At 50.5% G+C, this 20,585-nt stretch overlaps 1 protein-coding gene across 5 annotated transcripts in view; it reads right to left on the bottom strand.

The window, feature by feature from the left end:
• ARHGAP33 (Rho GTPase activating protein 33) overlaps positions 1 to 20,585 on the bottom strand; it is a 153,462-nt gene that overhangs the window by 20,039 nt on the left and 112,838 nt on the right. For 4 of the 5 annotated variants that reach the window (XM_063942197.1, XM_063942193.1, XM_063942195.1 and 1 more), the window contains 7 exons: positions 8,664 to 8,801; positions 8,490 to 8,582; positions 7,261 to 7,383; positions 6,294 to 6,371; positions 4,730 to 4,796; positions 3,307 to 3,363; positions 3,040 to 3,189 (listed from right to left, as the gene is read on the bottom strand). In XM_063942197.1, coding sequence (XP_063798267.1) covers positions 3,040 to 3,189; positions 3,307 to 3,363; positions 4,730 to 4,796; positions 6,294 to 6,371; positions 7,261 to 7,383; positions 8,490 to 8,582; positions 8,664 to 8,801 — 706 coding nt within the window. The remainder of the gene's footprint in view (positions 1 to 3,039; positions 3,190 to 3,306; positions 3,364 to 4,729; positions 4,797 to 6,293; positions 6,372 to 7,260; positions 7,384 to 8,489; positions 8,583 to 8,663; positions 8,802 to 20,585) is intronic. The other variant, XM_063942194.1, reaches the window with a different exon arrangement.

The raw sequence follows: 20,585 nt of genomic DNA, 5'->3' as shown, positions 1-20,585 counted from the left end.
GAAAAATGGCAGGAGCTGATTGGTTGGTAATTTATCTCTCTCCAAGCTTTGATTAATCTCTCCCCATCATGTTACACAAGAAGCCTGTACGGGAAATGTGTTGAGACTACCAGCCGGTATGCCGAAGAAAGAGACAGCCCCTAGCAGCAAAACAAATGGCTTCTCATGTCACGGGATGTGTTTGAAAAACGGCAGGAGCTGATTGGTTGGTAATTTATCTCTCTCCAAGCTTTGATTAATCTCTCCCCATCATGTTACACAAGAAGCCTGTACGGAAAATGTGTTGAGACTACCAGCCGGTATGCCGAAGAAAGAGACAGCCACTAGCAGCAAAACAAATGGCTTCTCCTTGCAACACGCTGCTGTCCCGGAGGCGTAATTGGAGCAGTGATGTAACGGCGATTAGGGACGATGTGCCCCAGTTGCACAGCACTAACAGCCCCATGAGAGATGTTTAACTCCGGAACAAGTCTGATCATCAGGGAAACCAGTGAGCCTTGCAGTCTCGCTGTGTGCGCTGAGCGCGGCAGTGACTGGTTAGCTGCCATATGTGTGAATTCTCCACTAATTGAAAAATAAATGTATCAAAACCCAACTAACGCGTTTCCTAGCCTACAGGCAACTTCCTCAGGAGCGCATATGAAACAGTTGCAAGGCCCTGCCATAGTAGCTATTATAAAGTACAGTCACAGAACACCAACCGTTTATTGGTGACTTATCCCCTAAAGCGCCAATACTTTATATCCAATATACATATATAAAATACCGCACACTTCTAAATAAAAGTAGGCCCATATAATACAATGCAATAGGAAACATACCTAGGGGGGTATTAAATTAGGGCCGTTTTATCACCTAGGCGTAAAATTCAGCAGGAGCGCAAAAAGCATCAATGAATCCGCGTGTTTCGCACCTGCGCCGGAGAAAACGCGGGCCGTTTTCATCAATTTTGAGGCATTTTTCGCCAATGCCTTTTCACATGAAAAGAAATAAGTGAAAAGGCATTGGCGAAAATGCCTTAAAAATGGGCAAAAATGGCCCGCAATTGAATACGCAGGGGGGTGAATTCAATAACTCCAAAATTGTCAGAGCTAAATGAATACCCGCCATAATCCAGCCAAGTTAATACATTAAGTTAAAAAAATAATATTCTTTGCCATGCATGTAGAAAAACACACAACTGGGTAAAATACTCCAAAGTAGGTTAGAGCTTAAAAAACATGTAATACTTTTTTTGCCATCTAAAATATCATTTTGGTCTCCAACTACTATTCCATTAACTTTATGGGCAGATTCGTTAATGAATAATTCAGTTTCCATCAGGGAATTCTATGCCCTATTTTCCACCATAGTTAATTCATATGGCTTTTTCAGTTTGTTTTTTAGAACATTATTTGTAGATACGGTGAAACACAAGTCTCTAAAATCTTCCATTACTATTTTATGACGGCGCTTTTATATAGAGAGCTGGAGAAATTTGATCTAACTCTCAGACTTGTAAGGAAATTATTGGAAGGGATAAGAGACTATTCCATCATTAACTACATATAATAAAACTGGAAGGGTTGTGTCTGTATATAGCAATTTTTTTTTTTAAATATACTCTTCTAGGGACTGCTTATGAACTATGGAGACGGAAAAAAATATTTTCAGAATTTTTGTCTGTCTGTTCGTTTCGGCATCACGCAAAAACTACTAGATGAATTTGGATGGCGTTTTCACTATTGTATAGCTTAGTGACCTAGAAAGAGACTGAGGTATGTATGTTCTCGATGAGACATCAGTGAGAGAAGCAAAAAAGGAAAAACATAGACGCTTGACATATATATGTAGTATATACATATATTGCACACCCCAAAAAACACTCAGGGCTACAGGCATAGATCTCAGGACCAGCTGCTTCTCCCGTGGGCAGCTGCACGTGACTTGCTCACGAGCATCTTATTGTGTTAATCTCTGAAGGAAAAATTGCAAATATTGTTTACAAATACATTTTGTGATCAGTGTGTACAATATAAAATATACATCACAATATTATATGGCACTACTGTCTTTGTAAAATTAGTTCCGCTGGGAAATAACAGACATCCACACGAGCAAAGCTGCGGGCAAACACTAATTTGCAATATTACTATACTGTGCTATCGGAAGAACCCCCTATCCTATTATGTACACCTATGGGATTTTCTTCCCAATGCTATTTCAATTTTTTTTGGAGGGAGCTTCCGAATCTCCAATTTAAAATGATTGGACAGGCTTCAATATTCTGAGTTTTAAAACTTCTTTTGGGGTGGAATGTCTTATCAGACTTAGAGGGAGATTTATCATATCTGGAAGAGATAATGGAGGGTCATTCCAAGCTGATCGTATTAGCACAGCTACGATCAGGCACTCAGACATGCGGGTGGACACCCAGCACAGGGCTAGTCCGCCCCGCATGTCAGTGCCGCCTCCCCCCCCCTCCCCGTAGCATTTCAGGAGTAACTCCTGGCCAGCGCAACTCCTGCAACTGGCAGGGAGAGCCTCCTCGCTGCCCGGGTCACAGCGACTGCGTGTGACGTCATGCAGCCGCCGAGGCCCGCCCCCCCAATGGTCCGGCCACGCCTGTGTTGGCCGGACCGTGCCCCCTAAACGGTGGCTAAGCCCCCTCCCGCCCAGCGACCGCCTCTGCCTGTCAATCAGGCAGAGGCGATCGCTACAATACAACGACCTTCAGCCGCACTGCGGCGCCGGCGCATGCGCAGATCCGACCCGATCGCTGCACTGCGATAAACTGCAGCGAGCGATCGGGTCGGAATGACCCCCAAAGTACCAACCAATCTTCTTCCAACTGTCACTTTACAGCATGTGTTAGTACACTGACAGAAGCTGATTGTTTCCACTTTATCTCTCTCCGAGATTTGATAAATCTCCCCCATATTTTCTGCAACAAAGCCCTATTAGGTGCAACGAACACTTCAAATAGATTTGGTTGATCCACCAGGGGTTCAGTGATTTATTAAAGATCTAATTTGAGAGAGCACGGTTCAGCTGTCTCACCTTCTTCCCCAGAATCCAGCAAGTGCTCGCCCAAGTCAGTCCCAAACACCCTCTCCCTCAGGATGCCACGTTGACGCAGACGTTGCTTGCTGGGCCGGGAAGCCATGAAACTGCGCAATAACCCCGCAAGCTTCCCGTGCCGCCGGCAGACTGGGGAGAAAAAGAGAGAGAGAATGAGGGGAGAGACAGACAGTGTGGGAGAAGACTGGAAGAGACACTGGCAGACTGGTGTATGAGATGCGGGTTTAGACATATGAGAGATCTCACCTGGTCTGGGAGAGTTGGAGCCATGTGGAGATGTGATGGCCAATTTTACATCACCTTCTGTGAACAGACAGACAGGTAACACAGGTGCAAAGACAGCAAGGCCAAGCCGCACACACACACACAGACAGCCTAAGGGTCAGCCTGCAAAGAGAGACTGCTACATACTGTGCATCCAGCACACAGCGGGAGACAGCTTCCTGCGAGAGAGCTAACGCGCGCACTTAGGAGACTGCCGGCTAAAGCGTAGACAGCCGGAAATAAAATACACTCCCTGGTAATTTTAAGTTAATTTTACTTGACAGCCGCATCTCACACCATACAGGGGCAGATGTGCGAAGCCTTGGAGAGTGATAAAGTACAGACCAATCAGCTACTAACTGTCATTTTTTCAAACACTGACTGTAACATGGCAGTTAAGAGCGGACTGGCTGGTACTTTATCTCTCTCCATCTCTTTCCAAAGCTTAGTACATGTCCCCAATATACTGTATCGATAGACAAGTCACTTGCTGCCAGAAGTGTCAGCTAAATTGCACCCTCCTTAGTGCTTACTGACCGTAGTATATCTTTGAACACAATATAAGCATTGCGGTGCATATGCATGCGCAGTTCTGACCTGATCGCAGCGCTGCAAAAAAACGCTAGCGAGCGATCAGGTCTGAATTACCCCCAAAGGCTGTGGAATGTTTACAGTAGCGGAACTACAACTCCCAGCATGCCCTGCTAAACTCAGGAAGACAGGTTGTCCAAGCCTCAACAACTGAAAATCTAGAAAGAGAATACTACAAGTAATAGCACTATAAATACTATATTATTTATTATATAACCCTTTAAGCTCTGAATAACTGCAATTAATTAAAAAATAAAACAAAAAACTCCATTCTTGCAGGTAACTTCTTCCAGGAACTGTGATCTCCTCTATTCTCTGCTATGGTGCGTCCCTTCAAGATGTAAAACCGCTCAGACTTGTGCAAAGAGACACCGCGAAGAGCAATGAACAGGGAAAACTAATGACAGAAAGTGCCGCAGGGAAACCAATGTACGAACAAAGCTCAGATACTGTATACAGCGAGCCACTGGCAGAAGTCATCAGGCACAACACGGAGCACTGAACCGGCACACAGAGCCACTGGCAGAAGTCATCAGGCACAACACGGAGCACTGAACCGGCACACAGAGCCACTGGCAGAAGTCATCAGGCACAACACGGAGCACTGAACCGGCACACAGAGCCACTGGCAGAAGTCATCAGGCACAACACGGAGCACTGAACCGGCACACAGAGCCACTGGCGCAGCAGCCTTCCCCCCCCTACCCAGCTGTACAACAAGCGTTGCGGCAGGTGAGATAAGCGGTCACGGTAATGGTCTTGGAACACACACCACCAAGCACCTCCCATACATAATGACATCAATTCATGGTACCTGCAGCCGGGGAGGGGTTCTTACTGTCTGTGATAAGCTGCACGCACTCGCTGGGGAAGAACCCCACCTAGGAAGAAACAGACTCACATTGTAAAATCTGGACCTCACGGTGGACACACCTCATCAGGTCAGGGGGTTCAGTAAGTGATCTCGGTTGTCAGGGTGTCGGCGGTCACTTGAGCGACACCGGCATCCCAACACTGAAGATCCCGACGTCGGAGGAGGTAAGTACTTTTACCCCCACTCTCCTACCCAAACGCTAACCCTCGGGGGTTGGTGGCTAGGGCTGACCACCACCACAGTGCCCAACCCTAAACCCCCTCCTAGTGCCTAACCCTAATCCCCACCCTGAGCCCTAACTCTAACAGTGTCCCCAATACTTACCTGCGGGTTGTCAACTGTCGGGATCCAGCTTCAATCACATGACCACCGGCGTCTCGTCTATTGGGATGCTAAATTTCCTCTTTGGAAGATGTTCCTGACCTGGTATGGTCAGGAACATCTTCCAAAGAGGAAATTATGTGACCTGACGTTTATACGGGCCATTAAACCAACCCTGTACTTTCTTCTAGGTCCCAGATAAGGTAAAAGGAACCTATACACACTCGTCTTACGGCCTAATTCATGTTTGTAGGCAATTGCATTTGCGATATTTTAGGCTTCGGAACTGCTTAGCAAGTGAAGCAGCCGCCCAGAAAAGATGATAGATGCCTACCGGAGCCATCGCAACTCATTCGCAACTGCGTACACATGCTATATACAAGAACGAGGAGCACAGATTGTTAGAGTTGCCCTATGGTCACGCAGACTGGACACAGCAGTAGCAACGCAGGAGCCATGTTTCTCTACGAACATGAACTCAGCTGACGTCATATGCACGCCCCAAAAACGGCCACATGCAACCTCAACTGGATGGTACACATGCAACCTCAACTGAGGAGGCAGCCATTTTGTTGTCTGAACCATAAGTCATGGGTAGAGAGGAATGCAACATGTGCCTCACTGGTTCCAAGTGGAATCACTGGCTGCAACAATCCTTTGTCACACAAAATGGCCGCCTCCACTATGTTTGAGCAGCAGGTGCACTTTACACATGTTCATTCAAGAACATTTCCCATTTAAGGTAGAAATGGACTAAATTTGATGAGGCATAGTCATTGATGCCACCCAAAAGCATGTAAGTGATGGGCATTTGGCCCACTTTCAACATGGAAGCAGGATGTGCCCATTTAGAATGGAGTACTGGGCATCTTGGCAATCTACGTGCACGCATTTCATAGGCTCGGCTTGTACCTGCTGTGAACATCACCAGGGCGGTCAAGATGAATCTCTGGCCACGTACACCGACTAGACTGGAGTACCCATGCTGACCAATAGGAAGATACTGGTCCAGAAAGATTGGGCAAGAGCCCCATTTGCCCTCAGTATAATCACCACTGTTGTACTCCAAGCACTTTGTACCCACGTCCCACCCTCTCAGTGCCCCTGGGTACCCCTACACAGGTAGCATGGTTCTGTCTCTCTCAAGTGTATCGTCAGTAGGTCATAACCTTGCTGGACTCACCTGAAAGCTGTGTTTTCCTCTCCACCAGCTGGTGTCTTCCCGAGGTGGCATGTCAATGACTGACACAATATCTCCAACCTTTCCAGAGTGGAAAAATAAGTAATTAAACATAAAATACAGAACACAATGGGCATTAAAAAAAAATTAATAATAAAAAATAAACTAGATATTACTAGAGATCGGTTCTCCAGAAATTCGAATCCATCCGAATTTTGTGGATCCGAACTGAATCAAAACCCGGTCCGGATTCCCCAAGGAGATCCGATCTGAACCGGGTCCCGGTTTCAAACTTCCCTGTGGTTCGGAAATTTGGATCTTAAACCCAAATGTCTCGTTTTGGATTGCAAAAATTACATGATTTTCAGCTGTTTTTATAGATTTTTTTTATCAATGATTCTCGATCTCAAACCGAACCAAAACCCGAATCCGAACCAAAACACTTGCAGGTGGATTTGTCAAAATATGATGATGAATTAGAATCAAAACAAGGAGTCCCCGCACATCTCTAGATATTATTATCCATTCAGAGTGAACTTCCTTTACCACAACGCGTTCCTCCGCACAGAATTAGGTAAAAGCAGTGGTGGCATTCTGTCTTTAAAATGGTGACAAATAACTTACTGTATTAAATAAAATAGCCTTTATATGACAATAAATTATAATAAAGTTGACACTTCCATGAGTCAACAAGGAGGGGGTGGGGGGAGGGGGGGGGCTGTTATATAATATTACCGCTTTAGGTAGAATCTCACATGCCAGGGGGATGATTTGTTGACAAAATATTAATGTAATCCAGGTGCGTCAATCTTTGGCCACTATCTATACTTACATAGCTGCCGAATCTACCAAAATCCAGAATCAGGTGGAGGGAATGGTGGCCAAGGGCTCCCAAGATGCTGAGGGAACCCAATGGGAGGGGGCGGGGGAGAGAGAGATAGAGAGATTGTGGCAGGCCTGAGTCTCTTACCTCGAAGGAAAGCTCATCAGGAGCTTGTGCGGTGTAACGTTTAATAACATGGGCTGCCGCGATGGCCGGCACGTTGATCGAAGCCTCTTCATTGACTAGAAGACGGTTACCATGATTATCAATCTAGAGCACAGAAAATAACAATGATCATAGTGAATTAATCACTCTCTGTGGAATTCAATGTTATACACAACAACGGGAGAAATGAAGGGAATTAATTAGGGTTAGAGGATTTTCATATCCAACAACACTCGCAATTTGGGGAGAAGCACCAATCCACCCAGAGCTACCCAAACCACAGCCTATAACAGCTTAGCTTCATCTCTTAATCATGACTGGTGGGGTGAGCATTATGCTCATCTTCTACTATGTTATATGCATGCCTCAAACCAGACAGTATCCGGATGGAAGACTGTCAGAAAATAGATACAGTCAATAGGTTGACACCAGGTGATTGACAGGTCGGCAGTCAATAGGTCAACAGGGTCAAAAGGTTGCAGTTCAATGGTGGACGTCCTATATAATAAAAGGCTAATGCGGCTCCTCACATCTATGAGGAGAATGGGTTTTGCACAGTGGCGGCCACTAGATGGCGCCCGATGGAGCAATTCAAGTGTTGCTTTGTTTGGGTGCGTACAGCCATCGGCGCTGACATTAATGCTCTGTAATTTTGACGGGCTGGTAACCAGTGAACTTATGTTGACAGGGTCAAAAGGTAGACAGGGCCAAAAGTTTGACATGCATATGGTCGACTTGATTTTTCGGGTTAGAGATTAGGGTTAGGCACTTTGGGGAGGGTTAGGGTTAAGCTGTAGAAGGGGACGGTTAGGATTAGGCACTAAGGCTAGAGATAGGTTTAGGGTTGAAATAACACAAAACACGTGTTGACCTTTTGACCTTGTCAACCTAACTCCATGTCGACCATAGAACTGTTGACCTTTGACCATCTAACATCTGATGTTGACCTACTGGCTGTCTATTTAAATACTGTTGATCTTTTAATCCAGACCCACACCAGTGATGTCCTGGATTACATCAATTGATAGTCTACTTTATAATCCATATTGGTTCAGTCATCAACATGAATGGAACATAAGTATGTGAGGGCCAATTCAGGACTCTTAGTAATAGGTCATCAATTTGTATGTTGCATTAAAGACATCAATGTGGAAATTGTATGGGCTGATGAAAGGTGTATAACATCAGTAGGGAGTGGGTCGGTCTCCTACCTCCATCCAGTTGAGTATAGGGCCACAGTTGATGTTACTGTCCACAATTCCAGAAAGAGCTTTCAAATAGCGAGAGAGTAGTGGGGCCAGGAGCTGAGGGCATGGCATGACGATTAGGTATAATTCAGCAAGCTTTATTCCACATCATCTTGTACTCTAATCATATGCACTTACCAGTCCCTGGGAGGGCAGCTCACAGCGAGGGGGCAGTTCAAGCAACTGAGAGAAACGTCGGTCAAAAATACAGCGGTGAAGATTGGAGTCCAAGACCTGAAAATCCTCATAACTCCGTAATACAGACCAGGAGCGACCCTAGAGGGACAAGAACAGAAAACTAGGGTGAATTATGGAATGGACACAGCTCAGATGAAGTATGCACAGCATGAGAAGACCGTATGTGACGGTGGATGGAGAGTAGGAAAAGAATGGATGAGACGGTGGATGCAGAGCACGAGAAGACCAGATGAGATGGTGGAAGCAGAGCAGGAGAAGACCATATGAGATGGTGGATACAAAGCAGGAGAAGACCAGATGAGATGGTGGATGCAGAGCAGGAGAAGACCAGATGAGATGGTGGATACAAAGCAGGAGAAGACCAGATGAATGGTGGATGCAGAGCAGGAGAAGACCAGATGAGATGGTGGATACAAAGCAGGAGAAGACCAGATGAGATGGTGGATGCAGAGCAGGAGAAGATCAGATGAGACAGTGGATGCAAAGCAGGAGAAGACTGGATGAGAAGGTGGATGCAGAGCAGCAAAAGACCGGATGGGACGGTGGTGAGAGGGTGCACACAGAGGAGGGGTACGCAGTGTGAGAGGGTGTATAAAGAGGAGAGGTATGCAGAGTGAGATGGTGTATACAGGAGAGGGGTACGCAGTGTGAGAGGGTGTATAAGAGGGAGGGGTACGCAGTGTGAGAGGGTGTATAAGGGGGAGGGATATGCAGTGTGAGAGGGTGTATACAGGGGAGGGGTACACAGTGTGAGAGGGTGTATACAAAGGAGGTGTACGCAGTGTGAGAGGGTGTATACAGAGGAGGAGTACGCAGTGTGAGAGGGTGTATACAGGGGAGGGGTATGCAGTGTAAGAGGGTGCATACAGAGGAGGGGTACGCAGTGTGAGAGGGTGTATAAGGGAGAGGGGTGCGCAGAGTGAGATGGTGTATACAGGGGAGGGGTACGCAGTGTGAGAGGGTGTATAAGGGGGAGGGGTACACAGTGTGAGAGGGTGTGTACAGGGGAGGGGTACGCAGTGTGAGAGGGTGTATACAGAGGAGGGGTACGCAGTGTGAGAGGGTGTATACAGAGTAAGGGTACGCAGTGTGAGAGGGTGTATACAGAGGAGGGGTACGCAGTGTGAGAGGGTGTATACAGAGGAGGGGTACGCAGTGTGAGAGGGTGTATACAGGGGAGGGGTACGCAGTGTAAGAGGGTGTATACAGAGGAGGGGTACGTAGTGTGAGAGGGTGTATACAGAGGAGGAGTACCCAGTGTAAGAGGGTGCATACAGAGGAGGGGTATGCAGTGTGAGAGGGTGTATAAGGGGGAGGGGTACACAGTGTGAGAGGGTGTATAAGGGGGAGGGGTACGCAGTGTGAGAGAGTGTATACAGGGGAGGGGTATGCAGTGTGAGAGGGTGTATACAGAGGAAGGGTACGCAGTGTGAGAGGGTGTATACAGAGGAAGGGTACGCAGTGTGAGAGGGTGTATACAGGGGAGGGTATGCAGTGTGAGAGGGTGTATACAGGGGAGGGGTACGCAGTGTGAGAGGGTGTATACAGGGGAGGGTATGCAGTGTGAGAGGGTGTATACAGGGGAGGGGTATGCAGTGTGAGAGGGTGTATACAGAGGAGGGGTACGCAGTGTGAGGGTGTATACAGTGGAGGGGTATGCAGTGTGAGAGGGTGTATACAGAGGAGGGGTATGCAGTGTGAGAGGGTGTATACAGAGGAGGGGTACGCACTGTGAGAGGGTGTATACAGGGGAGGGGTACACAGTGTGAGAGGGTGTATACAGAGGAGGGGTACGCAGTGTGAGAGGGTGTATACAGAGGAGGGGTACGCAGTGTGAGAGGGTGTATACAGAGTAAGGGTACGCAGTGTGAGAGGGTGTATACAGAGGAGGGGTACGCAGTGTGAGAGGGTGTATACAGAGGAGGGGTACGCAGTGTGAGAGGGTGTATACAGGGGAGGGGTACGCAGTGTAAGAGGGTGTATACAGAGGAGGGGTACGTAGTGTGAGAGGGTGTATACAGAGGAGGAGTACCCAGTGTAAGAGGGTGCATACAGAGGAGGGGTATGCAGTGTGAGAGGGTGTATAAGGGGGAGGGGTACACAGTGTGAGAGGGTGTATAAGGGGGAGGGGTACGCAGTGTGAGAGAGTGTATAAGGGGGAGGGGTACGCAGTGTGAGAGAGTGTATACAGGGGAGGGGTATGCAGTGTGAGAGGGTGTATACAGAGGAAGGGTACGCAGTGTGAGAGGGTGTATACAGAGGAAGGGTACGCAGTGTGAGAGGGTGTATACAGGGGAGGGTATGCAGTGTGAGAGGGTGTATACAGGGGAGGGGTACGCAGTGTGAGAGGGTGTATACAGGGGAGGGTATGCAGTGTGAGAGGGTGTATACAGGGGAGGGGTATGCAGTGTGAGAGGGTGTATACAGAGGAGGGGTACGCAGTGTGAGGGTGTATACAGTGGAGGGGTATGCAGTGTGAGAGGGTGTATACAGAGGAGGGGTATGCAGTGTGAGAGGGTGTATACAGAGGAGGGGTACGCAGTGTGAGAGGGTGTATACAGGGGAGGGGTACACAGTGTGAGAGGGTGTATACAGAGGAGGGGTACGCAGTGTGAGAGGGTGTATACAGAGGAGGGGTACGCAGTGTAAGAGGGTGTATACAGAGGAGGGGTACGCAGTGTGAGAGGATGTATACAGAGGAGAGGCACGCAGTGTGAGAGGGTGTATACAGAGAGGCACGCAGTGTGAGAGGGTGTATACAGAGAGGCACGCAGTGTGAGAGGGTGTATACAGAGGAGGGGTACGCAGTGTGAGAGGATGTATACAGAGGAGAGGCACGCAGTGTGAGAGGGTGTATACAGAGGAGGGGTATGTAGTGTGAGAGGGTGTATACAGAGGAGGAGTACCCAGTGTGAGAGGATGTATACAGAGGAGAGGCACGCAGTGTGAGAGGGTGTATACAGAGAGGCACGCAGTGTGAGAGGGTGTATACAGAGGAGGGGTATGTAGTGTGAGAGGGTGTATACAGAGGAGGAGTACCCAGTGTGAGAGGGTGTATACAGAGAGGCACGCAGTGTGAGAGGGTGTATACAGAGGAGAGGTACGCAGTGTGAGAGGGTGCATACAGAGGAGGGGTACGCAGTGTGAGAGGGTGCATACAGAGGAGGGGTACGCAGTGTGAGAGGGTGTATACAGAGGAGGGGTATGCAGTGTGAGAGGGTGTATAAGGGGGAGGGGTACGCAGAGTGAGATGGTGTATACAGGGGAGGGGTACGCAGTGTGAGAGGGTGTATAAGGGGGAGGGGTACACAGTGTGAGAGGGTGTATAAGGGGGAGGGGTACGCAGTGTGAGAGAGTGTATACAGGGGAGGGGTATGCAGTGTGAGAGGGTGTATACAGAGTAAGGGTACGCAGTGTGAGAGGGTGTATACAGGGGAGGGTATGCAGTGTGAGAGGGTGTATACAGGGGAGGGGTACGCAGTGTGAGAGGGTGTATACAGGGGAGGGGTACGCAGTGTGAGAGGGTGTATACAGAGGAGGGGTACGCAGTGTGAGAGGGTGTATACAGTGTAGGGGTACGCAGTGTGAGAGGGTGTATACAGAGGAGGGGTATGCAGTGTGAGAGGGTGTATACAGAGGAGAGGTATGCAGTGTGAGAGGGTGTATACAGGTGAGGGGTACGCAGTGTGAGAGGGTGTATACAGTGTAGGGGTACGCAGTGTGAGAGGGTGCATACAGAGGAGGGGTACGCAGTGTGAGAGGGTGTATACAGTGTAGGGGTATGCAGTGTGAGAGGGTGTATACAGGTGAGGGGTACGCAGTGTGAGAGGGTGTATAAGGGGGAGGGGTACGCAGTGTGAGAGAGTGTATACAGAGTAAGGGTACGCAGTGTGAGAGGGTGTATACAGAGGAGGGGTACCCAGTGTGAGAGGGTGTATACAGAGGAGAGGCACAAAGTGTGAGAGGGTGTATAAAGAGGAGGGGTACGCAGTGTGAGAGGGTGTATACAGAGGAGGGGTAAGCAGTGTGAGAGGGTGTATACAGAGGAGGGGTACGCAGTGTGAGAGGGTGTATACAGAGGAGGGGTATGCAGTGTGAGAGGGCACACATATAGGAGGGGTACGTAGTTTGAGAGGGTGTATAAGGGGAAGGGGCACGCAGTGTGAGAGGGTGTATAAAGAGGAGGGGTGCGCAGTGTGAGAGGGTGTATACAGAGGAGGGGTATGCAGTGTGAGAGGGTGTATACAGTGGAGAGGTACGCAGTGTGAGAGGGTGTATACAGGGGAGGGGTACGCAGTGTGAGAGGGTGTATACAGAGGAAGGGTACGCAGTGTGAGAGGGTGTATACAGGGGAGGGTATGCAGTGTGAGAGGGTGTATACAGGGGAGGGGTACGCAGTGTGAGAGGGTGCATACAGGGGAGGGGTACGCAGTGTGAGAGGGTGCATACAGAGGAGGGGTACGCAGTGTGAGAGGGTGTAAACAGAGGAGGGGTATGCAGTGTGAGAGGGTACACACAGGGTAGGAATTACGCAGTGTGAGAGGGTGTATACAGAGTAAGGGTACGCAGTGTGAGAGGGTGTATACAGGGGAGGGGTACGCGGTATGAGAGGGTGCATACAGAGGAGGGGTACGCAGTGTGAGAGGGAGTAAACAGAGGAGGGGTATGCAGTGTGAGAGGGTGTAAACAGAGGAGGGGTACGCAGTGTGAGAGGGTACACACAGGGTAGGAATTACGCAGTGTGAGAGGGTGTATACAGAGTAAGGGTACGCAGTGTGAGAGGGTGTATACAGGGGAGGGGTACGCGGTGTGAGAGGGTGCATACAGAGGAGGGGTATGCAGTGTGAGAGGGTGTATACAGAAGAGGGGTATGCAGTGTGAGAGGTTACACACATGGGAGGGGTTACGCAGTGTGAGAGGGTGTATACAGAGTAAGGGTATGCAGTGTGAGAGGGTGTATACAGAGGAGAGGTACGAAGTGTGAGAGTGTGTATAAAGAGGAGAGGTACGCAGTGTGAGAGGGTGTATAAAGAGGAGAGGTATGTAGTGTGAGAGGGTGTATACAGAGGAGGGGTAAGCAGTGTGAGAGGGTGTATACAGAGGAGGGGTATGCAGTGTGAGAGGGTGTATACAAAGGAGAGGCACGAAGTGTGAGAGGGTGTATACAGAGGAGAGGTACGCAGTGTGAGAGGGTGTATACAGAGGAGGGGTGCGCAGTGTGAAAGGGTGTATACAGAGGAGGAGTATGCAGTGTGAGAGGGTGTATACAGAGGAGAGGTACGCAGTGTGAGAGGGTGTATACAGGGGAGGGGTGCGCAGTGTGAGAGGGTGTATACAGAGGAGGGGTACACAGTGGGAGAGGTTACACACATGGGAGGGGTTACGCAGTGTGAGAGGGTGTATACAGAGTAAGGGTATGCAGTGTGAGAGGGTGTATACAGAGGAGAGGTACGAAGTGTGAGAGGGTGTATAAAGAGGAGAGGTACGCAGTGTGAGAGGGTGTATAAAGAGGAGAGGTATGCAGTGTGAGAGGGTGTATACAGAGGAGGGGTAAGCAGTGTGAGAGGGTGTATACAGAGGAGGGGTACGCAGTGTGAGAGGGTGTATACAGAGTAAGGGTACGCAGTGTGAGGGTGTACACAGGGGAGGGGTACGCAGTGTAAGAGGGTGCATACAGAGGAGGGGTACGCAGTGTGAGAGGGTGTATACAGAGGAGGGGTACACAGTGTGAGAGGGTGTATACAGGGAAGGGGTACGCAGAGTGAGAGGGTGTATACAGAGGAGGAGTTTGCAGAGTTAGAGGGTGTATACAGAGGAGGGGTATGCAGTGTGAGAGAGTGCACACAGGGGAAGGGTACGCAGTGTGAGAGGGTGTATACAGAGGAGAGGTATGCAGTGTGAGAGGGTGTATACAGAGTAAGGGTACGCAGTGTCAGAGGGTTTATACAGAGGAGGGGTACGCAGTGTGAGAGGGTGTATACAGGGGAGGGGTACGCAGTGTGAGAGGGTGTATACAGAGGAGGGGCATGCAGTGTGAGAGGGTGTATACAGAGGAGGGGTACCCAGTGTAAGAAGATGTATACAGAGGAGAGGCACGCAGTGTGAGAGGGTGTATACAGGGGAGGGGTATGCAGTGTGAGAGGGTGTATACAGGGAAGGGGTACGCAGTGTGAGAGGGTGCATACAGGGGAGGGGTACGCAGTGTGAGAGGGTGTATACAGAGGAGGGGTACGCAGTGTGAGAGGGTGTATACAGAGGAGGGGTACGCAGTGTAAGAAGATGTATACAGAGGAGAGGCAAGCAGTGTGAGAGGGTGTATACAGGGGAGGTGTATGCAGTGTGAGAGGGTGTATACAGGGGAGGGGTACGCAGTGTGAGAGGGTGCATACAGGGGAGGGGTACGCAGTGTGAGAGGCTGTATACAGAGGAGGGGTACGCAGTGTGAGAGGGTACACACAGGGGAGGGGTTACGCAGTGTGAGAGGGTGTACACAGAGTAAGGGTACGCAGTGTGAGAGGGTGTATACAGGGGAGGGGTACGCAGTGTAAGAGGGTGTATACAGAGGAGGGGTACACAGTGTGAGAGGGTGTATACAGGGAAGGGGTACGCAGAGTGAGAGGGTGTATACAGAGGAGGAGTTTGCAGAGTGAGAGGGTGTATACAGAGGAGGGGTATGCAGTGTGAGAGAGTGCACACAGGGGAGGGGTACGCAGTGTGAGAGGGTGTATACAGAGGAGAGGTATGCAGTGTGAGAGGGTGTATACAGAGTAAGGGTACGCAGTGTCAGAGGGTTTATACAGAGGAGGGGTACGCAGTGTGAGAGGGTGTATACAGGGGAGGGGTACGCAGTGTGAGAGGGTGTATACAGAGGAGGGGCATGCAGTGTGAGAGGGTGTATACACAGGAGGGGTTCCCAGTGTAAGAAGATGTATACAAAGGAGAGGCACGCAGTGTGAGAGGGTGTATACAGGGGAGGGGTATGCAGTGTGAGAGGGTGTATACAGGGGAGGGGTACGCAGTGTGAGAGGGTGCATACAGAGGAGGGGTACGCAGTGTGAGAGGGTGTATACAGTGGAGGGGTACGCAGTGTGAGAGGGTGTATACAGAGGAGGAGTTCACAGTGTGAGAGGGTGTATACAGAGGAGGGGTATGCAGTGTGAGAGGGTGTATACAGAGGAGAGGTATGCAGTGTGAGAGGGTGTATACAGGGGAGGGGTACACAGTGTGAGAGGGTGTATAAGGGGGAGGGGTACGCAGTGTGAGAGGGTGTATACAGAGGAGGGGTAAGCAGTGTGAGAGGGTGTATACAGAGCAGGGGTATGCAGTGTGAGAGGGTGTATACAGAGAAGGGGTACCCAGTGTGAGAGGGTGTATACAGAGGAGAGGCACAAAGTGTGAGAGGGTGTATAAAGAGGAGGGGTACGCAGTGTGAGAGTGTGCACACAGAGGAGAGGTATGCAGTGTGAGAGGGTGTATACAGAGGAGGGGTAAGCAGTGTGAGAGGGTGTATACAGAGGAGGGGTACGCAGTGTGAGAGAGTGTATACAGAGGAGGGGTATGCAGTGTGAGAGGGCGTACATATAGGAGGGGTGCGTAGTGTGAGAGGGTGTATACAGGGAAGGGGCACGCAGTGTGAGAGGGTGTATAAAGAGGAGGGGTGCGCAGTGTGAGAGGGTGTATACAGAGGAGGGGTATGCAGTGTGAGAGGGTGTATACAGTGGAGAGGTACGCAGTGTGAGAGGGTGTATACAGGGGAGGGGTACGCAGTGTGAGAGGGTGTATACAGAGGAGGGGTACGCAGTGTGAGAGGGTACACACAGGGTAGGGGTTACGCAGTGTGAGAGGGTGTATACAGAGTAAGGGTACGCAGTGTGAGAGGGTGCATACAGGGGAGGGGTACGCAGTGTGAGAGGGTACACACGGGGAGGTTACGCAGTGTGAGAGGGTGTATACAGAGTAAGGGTACGCAGTGTGAGAGGGTGTATACAGGGGAGGGGTACGCAGTGTAAGAGGGTGCATACAGAGGAGGGGTACGCAGTGTGAGAGGGTGTATACAGAGGAGAGGTATGCAGTTTGAGAGGTTGTATACAGAGGAGAGGCACGAAGTGTGAGAGGGTGTATACAGAGGAGAGGTACGCAGTGTGAGAGGGTGTATACAGAGGAGGGGTAAGCAGTGTGAGAGGGTGTATACAGAGGAGGGGTACGCAGTGCGAGAGGGTGTATACATAGGAGGGGTATGCAGTGTGAGAGGGCGTACATATAGGAGGGGTACGCAGTGTGAGAGGCTGTATACAGGGAAGGGGCACACAGTGTGAGAGGGTGTATACAGAGGAGGGGTACGCAGTGTGAGAGGGTACACACAGGGTAGGGGTTACGCAGTGTGAGAGGGTGTATACAGAGTAAGGGTACGCAGTGTGAGAGGGTGTATACAGGGGAGGGGTACGCAGTGTGAGAGGGTACACACAGGGGGGGTTACGCAGTGTGAGAGGGTGTATACAGAGTAAGGGTACGCAGTGTGAGAGGGTGTATACAGGGGAGGGGTACGCAGTGTAAGAGGGTGCATACAGAGGAGGGGTACGCAGTGTGAGAGGGTGTATACAGAGGAGAGGTATGCAGTTTGAGAGGGTGTATACAGAGGAGCGGCACGAAGTGTGAGAGGGTGTATACAGAGGAGAGGTACGCAGTGTGAGAGGGTGTATACAGAGGAGGGGTAAGCAGTGTGAGAGGGTGTATACAGAGGAGGAGTACGCAGTGCGAGAGGGTGTATACAGAGGAGGGGTACGCAGTGCGAGAGGGCGTACATATAGGAGGGGTACGCAGTGTGAGAGGCTGTATACAGGGAAGGGGCACACAGTGTGAGAGGGTGTATACAGAGGAGAGGTACGCAGTGTAAGAGGGTGTATACAGAGGAGGGTTATGCAGTGTGAGAGGGTGTATACAGAGGAGAGGTACGCAGTGTGAGAGGGTGTATACAGGGGAGGGGTGCGCAGTGTGAGAGGGTGTATACAGAGGAGGGGTACGCAGTGTGAGAGGGTACACACATGGGAGGGGTTACGCAGTGTGAGAGGGTGTAAACAGAGTAAGGGTATGCAGTGTGAGAGGGTGTATACAGAGGAGAGGCACGAAGTGTGAGAGGGTGTATAAAGAGGAGAGGTACGCAGTGTGAGAGGGTGTATAAAGAGGAGAGGTATGCAGTGTGAGAGGGTGTATACAGAGGAGGGGTACGCAGTGTTAGAGGGTGTATACAGAGGAGGGGTACGCAGTGTGAGAGGGTGTATACACAGGAGGGGTATGCAGTGTGAGAGGGTGTACATATAGGAGGGGTATGCAGTGTGAGAGGGTGTATACAGGGGAGGGGTACGCAGTGTGAGAGGGTGTATACAGAGGAGGGGTACGCAGTGTGAGAGGGTACACACAGGGGAGGGGTTACGCAGTGTGAGAGGGTGTATACAGAGAAAGGGTACGCAGTGTGAGAGGGTGTATATAGGGGAGGGGTACGCAGTGTAAGAGGGTGCATACAGAGGAGGGGTACGCAGTGTGAGAGGGTGTATACAGAGGAGGGGTACACAGTGTGAGAGGGTGTATACAGGGAAGGGGTACGCAGAGTGAGAGGGTGTATACAGAGGAGGGGTATGCAGTGTGAGAGAGTGCACACAGGGGAGGGGTACGCAGTGTGAGAGGGTGTATACAGAGGAGAGGTATGCAGTGTGAGAGGGTGTATACAGAGTAAGGGTACGCAGTGTGAGAGGGTTTATACAGAGGAGGGGTACGCAGTGTGAGAGGGTGTATACAGTGGAGGGGTACGCAGTGTGAGAGGGTGTATACAGAGGAGAGGTATGCAGTGTGAGAGGGTGTATACAGAGTAAGGGTACGCATTGTGAGAGGGTTTATACAGAGGAGGTGTACGCAGTGTGAGAGGGTGTATACAGTGGAGGGGTACGCAGTGTGAGAGGGTGTATACAGAGGAGGGGCATGCAGTGTGAGAGGGTGTATACAGAGGAGGGGTACCCAGTGTAAGAGGATGTATACAGAGGAGAGGCACGCAGTGTGAGAGGGTGTATACAGAGAGGCACGCAGTGTGAGAGGGTGTATACAGAGGAGAGGTACGCAGTGTGAGAGGGTGCACACAGAGGAGGTGAATGCAGTGTGAGAGGGTGTACACAGAGTAAGGGTACGCAGTGCGAGAGGGTGTATACAGAGGAGAGGCACGCAGTGAGAGAGGGTACACACAGGGGAGAGGTATGCAGTGTGAGAGGGTACACACAGGGGAGGGGTACGCAGTGTGAGATGATGCATACAGAGGAGGGGTATGCAGTGTGAGAGGGTGCATACAGAGGAGGGGTACGCAGTGTGAGATGATGCATACAGAGGAGGGATACGCAGTGCGAGAGGGTACACACAGGGGAGGGGTACGCAGTGTGAGAGGGTGTATACAGAGGAGGGGTACGCAGTGTGAGAGGGTGTATACAGAGGAGGGGTACGCAGTGTGAGATGGTGCATACAGAGGAGGGGTACGCAGTGTGAGAGGGTGTATACCAAGAAGGGGTACGCAGTGTGAGAGGGTGTATACAGAGTAAGGGTACGCAATATGAGAGGGTGTATACAGAGGAGGGGTACGCAGTGTGAGAGGGTGTATAAGGGGGAGGGGTACGCAGTGTAAGAGGGTGTTTACAGAGTAAGGGTACGCAGTGTGAGAGGGTGTATACAGGGGAGGGGTACGCAGTGTAAGAGGGTGCATACAGAGGAGGGGTATGCAGTGTGAGAGGGTGTATACAGAGTAAGGGTACGCAGTGTGAGAGGGTGTATACAGAGGAGGGGTACGCAGTGTGAGAGGGTGTATACAGGGGAGGGGTACGCAGTGTGAGAGGGTGTATACAGGGGAGGGGTACGCAGTGTGAGAGGGTGTATACAGGGGAGGGGTACGCAGTGTGAGAGGGTGTATACAGAGGAGGGGTACGCAGTGTGAGAGGGTGTACACAGAGGAGGGGTACACAGTGTGAGAGGGTGTATACAGAGGAGGGGTACACAGTGTGAGAGGGTGTATACAGGGGAGGGGTACGCAGTGTGAGAGGGTGTATACAGAGGAGGGGTATGCAGTGTGAGAGAGTGCACACAGGGGAGGGGTACGCAGTGTGAGAGGGTGTATACAGGGGAGGGGTATGCAGTGTGAGAGGGTGTATACAGAGGAGGGGTACGCAGTGTGAGAGGGTGTATACAGGGGAGGGGTACGCAGTGTGAGAGGGTGTATACAGGGGAGGGGTACGCAGTGTGAGAGGGTGTATACAGGGGAGGGGTACGCAGTGTGAGAGGGTGTATACAGGGGAGGGGTACGCAGTGTAAGAGGGTGTATACAGAGGAGGGGTACGCAGTGTGAGAGGGTGTATACAGAGGAGGAGTACAAAGTGTGAGAAGGTGTATACAGAGGAGGGGTATGCAGTGTGAGAGGGTGTATACAGAGGAGGGGTACGCAGTGTGAGAGGGTGTATACAGGGGAGGGGTACGCAGTGTGAGAGGGTGTATACAGGGGAGGGGTACGCAGTGTGAGAGGGTGTATACAGAGGAGGGGTACGCAGTGTGAGAGGGTGTATACAGGGGTGGGGTACGCAGTGTGAGAGGGTGTATACAGGGGAGGGGTACGCAGTCTGAGAGGGTGTATACAGAGGAGGGGTACGCAGTGTGAGAGGGAGCATATAGAGACAGGGAAGATAGACGGTTTGTAGACTACATGCAGAAGAGACAGTTTACCATACTGTACACTGTAGAGAGGATTGCTGTATACATAAATCTAGTCTAGAAAGGTATGCGCTCGTGGCATACCAACGAGGCTTCTGGGTATCTAATTATACTATACTAATTGTCCTA

This window comes from Pseudophryne corroboree, chromosome 10 (assembly GCF_028390025.1).
Source record: "Pseudophryne corroboree isolate aPseCor3 chromosome 10, aPseCor3.hap2, whole genome shotgun sequence".
In the NCBI taxonomy this organism is placed as follows: Eukaryota; Metazoa; Chordata; class Amphibia; order Anura; family Myobatrachidae; genus Pseudophryne; species Pseudophryne corroboree.
This window is presented reverse-complemented; position numbering and strand designations above follow the sequence as displayed.